Source organism: Eschrichtius robustus, chromosome 16 (assembly GCF_028021215.1).
Source record: "Eschrichtius robustus isolate mEscRob2 chromosome 16, mEscRob2.pri, whole genome shotgun sequence".
In the NCBI taxonomy this organism is placed as follows: Eukaryota; Metazoa; Chordata; class Mammalia; order Artiodactyla; family Eschrichtiidae; genus Eschrichtius; species Eschrichtius robustus.
This window is the reverse complement of record NC_090839.1, coordinates 23248039-23257824: the sequence shown is the minus strand read 5'-3', so window position 1 is coordinate 23257824 and position 9786 is coordinate 23248039. Positions and strand designations below refer to the sequence as shown.

The window sequence follows — 9786 nt, the reverse complement described above, 5'->3', positions numbered from 1 at the left end:
GGACGATGGGTCTTGCTACATAGCACAGTGCGCATGGCACCACCTGGAGGGCTTACTGAAACGCTGATTATGGGCCCCACCCACAGAATTTCTGATTCAGTAGGTCTGGTATGGGGTCTCAGAATTTGAATCTCTAATCAAGATCCTAGGTGATGCAGCTGCTGCTGGTCCAGAAACACACTTTGTGAACCACTAACCAAGCCCATAGCGAGGACACGATAGATGAATACCCAGATCTCCTGATAGCCAATAAAGTACTCTCGCAACTTTACTCCCCCGAGGAGTCCTCAGCTGGTTCCAACATGCTATACAGTCTTAGAAAATCATTTCCCCTCTTTGGATCTCAGGGCTCACATTTGTCAAAAGAGGGTGCTAGGCACGAGGAGACTAAGTTATTACAGGAAAGAGTTTACTCTGTGAACAAGGTCCTACGGGACTTGCAGGGTTAGGGGAGAAAACGAGCAAGGGCTAAATCCTGAGGGGCAACTTGGGGCTCCCGGGGAGCAAGGTTTGGGCTCGAAAGGACGCCTCGGGGAAGGTAGCGCCGCGTTCTGCCCCGCTGCTCGACGGGACAAGCTGTGGTGGATTGGACGACGCTCCGGTCCCAACCTCTGCTTTCGCCTCAGCCACCGTTCTTCAGTCTCCGCAGCACCTCCTCGCGCTCGTGTCGCCGTCCCTACCAAGATTGTCCCTTCCCTCTCACTCTACCGCGGGGCTGGCGGAAGCGTGCCGTCACTTCCCCGCGCGTAGAGCGCTTGCGCCGAAGAGATGGTCGCTCTTCCGCGTAGACGGCTGTGCGGCCACCGATTGGCTGCGTGGGCACGTCGGCGGGAGGACGCACGGCGCTGCGTTGTTCCGCCCTTCGCGCTCCTGGTCTCGGCCGAGCTAGCAGAGCCGGGGTGTTCGGCTAAGTGGGGGCAGCCTCAGGCGCGCCGCCGAACCGATCCGCTGAGCCTGTTGCCGCCGCCGCCACCGCCACGCCCCGTGCGCCGTGACCCGCGACCCCAGACCCCGACCTCTTTTAGATCGGCCCGCGCGCCCCAGGCCCGGCCCGGGCGGCGCGACGGGAGGATGAGCGGCGGGCGGCGGAAAGAGGAGCCGCCTCAGCCGCAGCTGGCTAACGGGGCCCTCAAAGTCTCCGTCTGGAGCAAGGTGCTGCGGAGCGACGCGGCCTGGGAGGACAAGGTGCGGTGGGGCCTGGCGAGGGCGCACGTTCGAGGAGCCGGCTGGGACTCGGGGACGAATGGACAGGCCCGAGCCTGCCCCTGCCCCCGTCCGGGAGCTGCCGAGTGTTCGGGGTGGTGGGGTGGGTGGCCCAAGGGTGTCGGGGCGAACTCGGAGGGCCCGGCTGTCGGGCTCCGGGCTCACTACGGAGTGGCCTAAGAGTGAAGTCGCCCGGGTCACGCGGGAAGCAGCAAGGAGGGGGCGGAGGAGTTGCCCCCCCGCGGGCAGGTCGGGTGCCTGAACGGCGAGAGCGAGCTGAATTCGATTCGATCTCCGCCTTTTACTCCCAGTAGGATCTTGAGTAAGTGACTTATCTTGTCGAATTAACTACTTACCGCCGTGGTTAGCACGAACAGTAACGGTAACAGACTTCTGCTGAGTACTTGCTGTGTGTTGGGCGCCCTCTGTGCGTCATCTCACTCAAGTCTCCGAACAACTCTGAAGTGGGGTACCGTGGTGCGGTAAAGCGTTTAGCACATGGTGAGGCTCACTAAAGGTGAGGTGCCAGTGCTTTACTGTTGAATGAGGAAACAGAATATCCTAGTAAGTGTGAGAGTTGAGAGGGGAGACTGAGACCACCTTTAAGAGGTGAGTGTGTGGGGGGTGTGTGTGTGTGTACGTACGTACGCGAGGGAGTGGGGAAGAAACCACCAAATGTGTGTGAGGAATGGTTGGGGGACTTCAAGATGTCCTTCCTGGTCACACGCATTCAGGAGATCTGAGTGTAAGCACTTCCCCAACTCTGCTCCATCGCGTGGAAGGAACCATCACAAATTGCTTGATTCCAGTTGGCCTGAAAAGAATGTTAGATTTGCAATCTTTCCCTTTTTTTTTTGGACTGATGAAGTAGTTTTTCCTAGAGTTCCTGTAAGGGGGGGGGATGGGAGGTACTTCCTGAAGGTGCCCTTGTCCTGCCCCCGGTGCTGCCCAGCTCTTGTAAAATCTTTCTGATTTGCTGTGTCATTTCTTTCCTTCCTTGTGTAAGGACTAGTTTCTGCAGTCCAGGGCAGGTCAGAAACCTGAGTCTTCCGTGTTCCTGTATGAAAATTAGATATGCTGGCACCTGCCTCCTGCACTTTTGTTTCTAATCTCTTTTCTCTTTTGTGACTTACTCAAAATTCAGAGTGTGGGAAGGTGGTACTGAATTGGTTAACAGTCAGCCCTTCTGCCTGTGGATAGTCTGTTCATGTCTCTCCAGGTCAGATAACTGGCCAGTAGCTCAGTTACTATCACAGCAATTTCATTTTTGTAGCTTCTGAAAAAAAAAAAAGTAAATGATTTTTCTAAAAATTTTTACGTAGAGCACAATGCCCTGGACGCCATCACTTAAGATAACTAAATGCATCATTTTTTAACCACATTTTAGTATAAGAAGATGTGGAGATTCAAGAACCATATACCGTTGCTTTTGGGGAAAATTTCTCTGGAACATGAGTTTAGCAGAAAGCTTTTCTGTTCCTCACCTATCACAAGAGGCTCTCTTGTGGCACCCACTCCAGATTATGCACACATTCTCTCTCTTTTCTACAGGATGAATTTTTAGATGTGATCTACTGGTTCCGACAGATCATTGCTGTGGTCCTAGGTGTCATTTGGGGAGTGTTACCATTGCGAGGTTTCTTGGGAATAGCAGGGTAAGTCTTGGGTTTTTTGTTTTGTTTTGTTTTTTTCCCTGTGTCTCTCTGTGTGTGTGTGTAATGACTAAATCAAAAAACTGGCCCCATGATGACACTCCTGGGTCTGATACAGCACTCGTCAGTTCCACAGGCTTGGGAGCAGCTTGGGTCAGGCATGTTACCTTTATGAAGATCCAGGTTAGTTTATTCATTCATGGGTCCATAGTGACCTTATGCAAGAGGTTGCCATACTGCCTGTTGGCAGCAGGCATCTAGTTCTGACATGACCTTTGTTGTCTGTGGAAGTTTGGAAAGTGGAAGAGCTTCTAATACTTGATGACCACTCCCTTGTGCACTGTGCTGGATGTCCTGAATCTTGGACTTGGCAGAAGTTGTTTTAGGTCCCTCCTTTTTTTTGGCTGCGTCTTGCAGCATGCGGGATCTTTAGTTCCCTGAACAGGGATGGAACCCGTGCCCCCTGCAGTGGAAGCGCAGAGTCCTAACCACTGGACCGCCCGGGAAGTCCCAGGTGCCTACATTTTAAAGGCAGTGAAAAAGTAGGAGATTAAGCCCTCAGTTTTTTATTGTGTGCCTGTGGTAGCAATTGACACCAGCTCCCAGTCATGGCTCAGCTTGTTAACCAGTCACTGAGAGCAAGTCCGAATGCCCGCCAGTTTGAATTAATAGGATTTGTGGAAATTGTCTTTTTCTTTTTTTTAAAGATGTATTTATTTATTTTATTTTATTTTATTTATTTTTGGCTGCGTTGGGTCTTAGTTGCGGCACGCAGGATCTTCGTTGAGGCATGTGGGATCTTTTGTTGCAGTGCGCGGGCTCTTCGTTGTGGCGTGTGGGTTTTCTCTTCTCTAGTTGTGGCGCGCAGGCTCCAGAGCGCGTGAGCTCTGTAGTTTGCGGCACGCGGGCTCTCGTGTTGAGGCGCACGAGCTTAGTAGTTGTGGCGTGCGGGCTTAGTTGCCCCATGGCATGTGGGATCTTAGTTCCCCAACCAGCGATTGAACCCAAATCCCCTGCATTATAAGGTGGATTCTTTACCACTGGACCACCAGGGAAGTCCCAGAATTGTCTTAGGATAGGAGTCATGGGCAAGTTATAGTAGAAATGGACAGTCAGGCCTCTGGGAATACAAACTGTCATACTCACCCATGGAAAATCACATATATTGTTTTAACCGTGATCACATACATCTCTTATTCCTTACTCTGGGGTGAAAAGTGTGAAATCGTTTCAAACTCATTTGAGTTGCCTGTTTTTTCAGAAGATAACCCAAAAGGAATGTACAGTCCCCTCTCCTAACTAAAGAGTTGTTGTTGTTGTATTTATTTATTTATGTATGTATGTATGGCTGCGTTGGGTCTTCGTTGTTGAGCACGGGCTTAGTTGCGGCGAGCGGGGGCTACTCTTCGTTGTGGTGCGCGGGCTTCTCATCACAGTGGCTTTTCTTGTTGTGGAGCATGGGCTCTAGGCACGCGGGCTTCAGTAGTTGTGGCACACAGACTCAGTAGTTGTGTCTCGAGGGCTCTAGAGTGCAGGCTCCGTAGTTGTGGCGCATGGGGCTTAGTTGCTCCGCGGCATGTGGGATCTTCCCGGACCAGGGATCGAACCTGTGTCCCCTGCATTGGCAGGCAGATCCTTAACCATTGCGCCACCAGGGAAGTCCCTAAAGAGGTTTTCGATTTATGATGCTGAGCAAAGCATTTGTCCAAGGAAACCATGAGAGTTTATCCTCTGACTGACTTTGACAGAGTGGACATTTGATGAGGACTCATTGAGGGTGATGAGACACAGGCAGGACCTGGGGTTCATAGAGGTCTTCTCAGGGTGGAAGTGGTATGTAGATACATTTTTAGAATGTTAGTCACCCTGTTTTAGCTTTCTATGAGAAAAAAGCAGATATAAGGAAAATGCCAGAGAAGGCAGAAGGCAATCTAAAGGCAAAAGGTAGTCTCCTGTCTTCCCCAGATCACTTTTCTAGGAGAGGATGACACTGGTTCAAACCCCCAGCACCTATCTCATCTTGTAGGAGTCCTACGGGATTTTTCCGAAGTCACCCAACCTGGAAATAATATAGCAAAGACTAGAGCTAGTCTAGTATCCTTCCCACTGTGGCAAATGAGTAAGGCTGCCCAGATTTTTTTTTTTAACTTTCTAGAAAGCTCTGGATTCAAGTTCCAGCTCTGCCACTTTCAAGCTACATAACTTGGAGCTCACTTTCTGAGACTCAGTTTCCTCATTAAAATGGGGGCAATAAAGAAGTGCCTTCCTCATGAGATTGATGTGTGAATTAAATGAGATGATACAAGTAAATTGCTAAATGTAGGGCTTAGTGTACATCATAGGTACTCCATAAGTGGTTCACTGGAATCATATAAGCTTTACAAAGAGTGATAAAATATGGCTGGCTATTGAGAAAGCAAGAAATGGGGTGTCTGCAGTGAATTCACCTTGGAGTGGCTTACCCATCATGCCACTTTCTCAGGACTGCCTGTTTTCTAGGGTTCAGTCCCACACTGTCCTGCCAGAGCCAGTTTCTCTCACTCCAAAGGAATCCCTTCCCTCCTTTGGTTGGCACCTTTTTCCCAGCTCTTGGAAAGTGCCCAAGGACATTGATTTTTCCACGCACACCCCCTTTCCTCCATCTGTCTGACTCAGCTGCCTGGTGCTCAGTTGTGGTGACCGTCTCCTCCCCACTTCCCGCCTTCACTGCCCTCTGTCTGGACCCCCACTTGACTTCTCTTCATTTCTGGTGTGGCCACCAGTTAGGGCCTATTAAGGTAAAGCCATTTCCTTGGGTCTCATTACTTAAAATTTGCCTGGGAACTGAGTGTGATGGTTTTGCTCTGTCTGCCGAGGTTTTACATTATTGGAGAGAGGTTCTATTCATCCGTTTCTGCCTCTCTGTCTCTCATAGAGCTTGGCACAAGATTAAGAGGTGCTCAGTGAATGCTTGTTAAAATTTTTGAAAAGCTGAAACGAGTTCCCATTGACCCTTGGAAGCAGAGTCGTATATTACCTTCCATCCCTGAAGTCAGTATTTGTTAGAGATTCATTATTTCGTTAAAATTGTGACTGGAGTTTTTAAGATAGAATTGTTAAAAATCCATTTGAGAGTCAGTCTTTTTTTTTGGCTGCCCCATGCGGCATGCAGGATGTTAGTTTCCCCACCAGGGATCGAACCCCTGCCCACCTGCAGTGGAAGCTGGAGTCTTAACCACTGGACTGCCAGGGAAGTCCCCAGTATGTTCATTTCTTTGTCCACCCATTTGCTATGTCATTCTCTCCCATTTACAATACAGAATTTATGCCCATCCTTAAAGCTCAGTGTGAGCCTTTCCAGTCCTTTCCTGACCCCTCCCCCCTATACACCAGACTTTTAAATGCCTTTGTGTCTCTGAATTCATTTTCTACTTAATGTGTGCCCCTTGGAAGGCAGGGCCTATGTCAGCCCTTTTCTCTCTCCCTGTCATCCTTTATCTCTTTCCCTTATATTTCCCTTTCTCATCTCACTAAGCAACCACTTTACAGCTGGAGACTGTCAGTGAGTCTCCAGTCACTCTCCAGCCCTAGCTTATTAGCTGAGCCCCAGAGTGACATTGCTAAGTCCTGATAGTAGGCTCTGTCTAGAGCCACTAACTCAGCCTGTCCAAAATGGAACTCCTGTCAGAGGGAGGTGGCCAGATTGGCTGGGTCCCAAGATTTCTAGTAGACGATAAGGATATGGCCATGACATAGCCAAGCCAAGGACTGTACTTCGTGTGAAATCCAAGAAAAACCATCTGTCCTTCCTGACTCCCTGCTTCTGTTACTGGACCCACGGTTCTCCCAGGTCCTTAGGCTTGAAGCCTTTGGGGATTCTTGCCTCCCCATTCAGCCATTTTCCCAGTCCCTGTCCTCAAACTTTATTTGTACTTATGTCCTGAAACAGGTCTAAACCAGCCTCCCAGCTCCTTTTCCTTCCACTCACGAGAAGGCCCATACTCACAAACTAGACTTCCTGGTGTATGTACACCCTACCTCCTTGTTACCTTGCTCAGACAGCCTCAGGGTCTGTTCCCTGCCCGGCGCCCCCATACCGATTTACACTCCTCATCACCATCATACTGCCCTGCCCTACACCAGCCCACACTTATCTGCTAGGAGGAACCTGTTTTCTCTGCATTGTCTCCTGCAGCCTTCAGAAGGGATGTGGCCTAAGGCATATAGTCCCCCATTGGATTAGGTGCCGTAACTGGAAAGATCATAAAGAGAGTTTTGATCACTTTATGAATATTACTTGTACATAGTGACAGTACCAAGAGATCAGTAGAGCAGAGTGATGTGTTACTAGTCGTGGTATTCTGATTCCTGCATCAGTTAAATCATACGTGATAGGGGTCAAAGACCTTCCTGGAAGTGCTCACAAACCTCTGGTTTCAGTTCCACTCTGACTGTTTCTGGCCCCTAATAGGTGGTGAGCTGAGGGCAGGAACTGTCACCTTCACCTCTGCGTCAAGTGCAGTAGCAGACAGTGGACATTCAGAAATTGTCTCCCGTTGGGAATTATGCAGAGGCTGCTTTACTATGCCCTTGCTTGCTCAACTAGGCCGTGGAGCAGCAGCTTAACATGTGTTTTTCCCATGCCGCGCCCCCACCCCGCCCCCGAGCTGGAGCTACCTGGAGGCCCGTGTCAGGGACTGGACCTATTTGGGGTCGTTCAGCAAGCAGCCTTCTGTCTTACTTCAAGGGGACTTGAAGAGCTTACACGTGCTTTAGTTTTATGTTATTTTCTGCTTTTGCTGGTCAGCTAAAAAGAGTTTCTCCTTTTTTAAGCCTCTAGCACAACCAAGTGGGCAGCTCCGTTGAGGGCCTAGGCATTTGTATGTATTATTTCATTTGCCCCCATAATAGAGTTAACTGTGCAACAGCAAGTGCCCTGATAGAGCTGGACCATGTTGGTGGGAGTCCTCAGTCTTCCAAGCTTACAGTTGATGTTTGGTGCTTGTCCTCCCTTGCTCCAGATTCTGCCTGATCAATGCAGGTGTCCTGTACCTCTACTTCAGCAACTACCTACAGATAGATGAGGAAGAGTATGGCGGCACGTGGGAGCTCACAAAGGAAGGGTTTATGACATCGTTTGCCTTGTTCATGGTATGTGTAGCTGATAATTTCACAGCAGGTTTTGTCATTTCCTGAGATGTCAGTTATTCAAGGCGAGCCCCTTGATTGAGTTACAGTGTGTGATTTGGGTACCGTTTTTCAAGACTCCTAGGGCTGGAGGGCATGTCCTTTCTTGAGTTAATGTTGTCCCAAAAGATGTGGTGTGATACACTGTATAGTCTCCCTGTGGTGAGCAAATCCAGAGCTCATTGTCAGTTTCTGCATCTAATTCTCAACTCTGGCTGCATATTGAAAACTGGAAAACATTTAAAAATACATTCATAACAGCCAAAAAATGCAAACAACCGTCACCCGATGATGAATGGCTAGATAAAATGTTATATACCCATACAGTAGAATATTACTTGGCCATAAAGAGGAATGAAGAACTGGTACATGCTACAAGGATGAACCTTGAAAACATTATGCTAGGTGAAAGAATCCAGACACAGAAGACCACATGTTGTATGATTCCATTTATGTGAAATGTCCAGAACAGGCAAATCCATATGGATAAAAAGTAGATTAATGGTTGCCAATGGCAGGGGTAGGAGGGGAAATGGGAAGTAACTGATAATGGGAATAGATTCTGTCTTCGGGGTGATGCAAATGCTCCAAAATGTTTTCACAACTCTGAATATACGAAAAAACCTCTGAATTATATACTTTAAAAGGGTGAACTTCATGAAATATGAATTATATCTCAAAGTTATTTTTTAAAAATTATAGAACCTAGCCCAAACCAACGAAATCAGAATCTCTGGGAGGTGGCGCCCGGGCATCTCTCTGTATGTTTTTAAAGAGCCCACAAGATTGCAAAGGCGAGTCAGGTTTGAGAACCTCTGCTTTATTTGATATGAAGTTGACAGGGTATGATGTAGTTTTGTTTTCATGTTTGTTGCTAATGCTAACACTTACTAGCAGTACAGTTTGCTTTACCTGTATCATTTCCACACCCATTACTCTAAGCCCTCGCACTCTGGTCTCTGTTTGGCAGGGGGAGAGACTTGTCCAGGGTCCCTTTGGAAACACAGGACGGTGGTCCTGGGCTCTATTAGAGAAAGCTTGATTTCAGTGAAATTATGTAAGCCCCCAAGCAGCTTATGCATTGGATAGCCCCCGGGAAGTACACTGTGCGCACATTCTTAGGATGCTTTTGTTTGTGGAGTGGGAGCCTATGTTGACCCTGTTGGTGAGGGAGCCCATGAACGTTGCTTGTTTCCTCTCTAGGTCATTTGGATCATCTTTTACACTGCCATCCACTATGACTGACGGTGCACAGTCCCCACCTGCTCCCTGTCCGGTCCAAAGGACCCTCTTAGTTACACCACAGAAACACGATTGTTGGGGGGCACCCCAGCCACGCGGAACCTGGAAGACTCGTGTTTCCTGGACCGAGAATCAGTGTGTTGGGCGTCAGTGTTTTCTGCAAGGGTTGTGACCTGAAACTTTTTAAAGAACCATCCACCTTTTGGGGAAGCATTTCTGAATTGTCCATCACCAACCGTTTCTTCTTGGATACCATCATGAAACACCTGTTTGCCGATTGGAGCTGACCTTTAATTTGGCGCATCTCTGGATCCGGATGAAACATTAAATTGTCTTCCTTTTCCATCAGGTGTACGGTTTTTAAACTATCAAACAAACATTGGCATTTCAAGTCTTCTGAACACAGTATGGCAGTATGTGCGTGGTCCATAGCACAGTACAAGCAGCATCTAATAACAGTTTTCGTTGTAGAATGTTTCAGATACTTGAATAAATCAGATCTTTAATTGAGCCCCTGTTGGTG

The 9786-nt window shown here is 48.5% G+C and overlaps 1 protein-coding gene across 1 annotated transcript; it reads left to right on the top strand.

The window, feature by feature from the left end:
* The first annotated feature begins 849 nt into the window (after positions 1–849).
* RAB5IF (RAB5 interacting factor) lies at positions 850–9773 on the top strand. Its single transcript, XM_068524918.1, has 4 exons — positions 850–1185; positions 2755–2858; positions 7856–7985; positions 9225–9773. Exons 1-4 carry the CDS (start codon positions 1072–1074, stop codon positions 9264–9266), a joined length of 390 nt encoding a protein of 129 aa, XP_068381019.1. The 5' UTR covers positions 850–1071; the 3' UTR covers positions 9267–9773.
* Positions 9774–9786: the final 13 nt, after the last annotated feature.

Excerpts from the sequence above, each read along its gene's own strand:
- RAB5IF (XM_068524918.1), top strand. The coding sequence starts at position 1,072 with ATGAGCGGCGGGCGGCGGAAAGAGGAGCCGCCTCAGCCGCAGCTGGCT. Across the intron at positions 1,186-2,754 it reads ACGCGGCCTGGGAGGACAAG|GATGAATTTTTAGATGTGAT; the intron begins GTGCGGTGGGGC and ends TCTTTTCTACAG. Across the intron at positions 2,859-7,855 it reads GGTTTCTTGGGAATAGCAGG|ATTCTGCCTGATCAATGCAG; the intron begins GTAAGTCTTGGG and ends CCCTTGCTCCAG.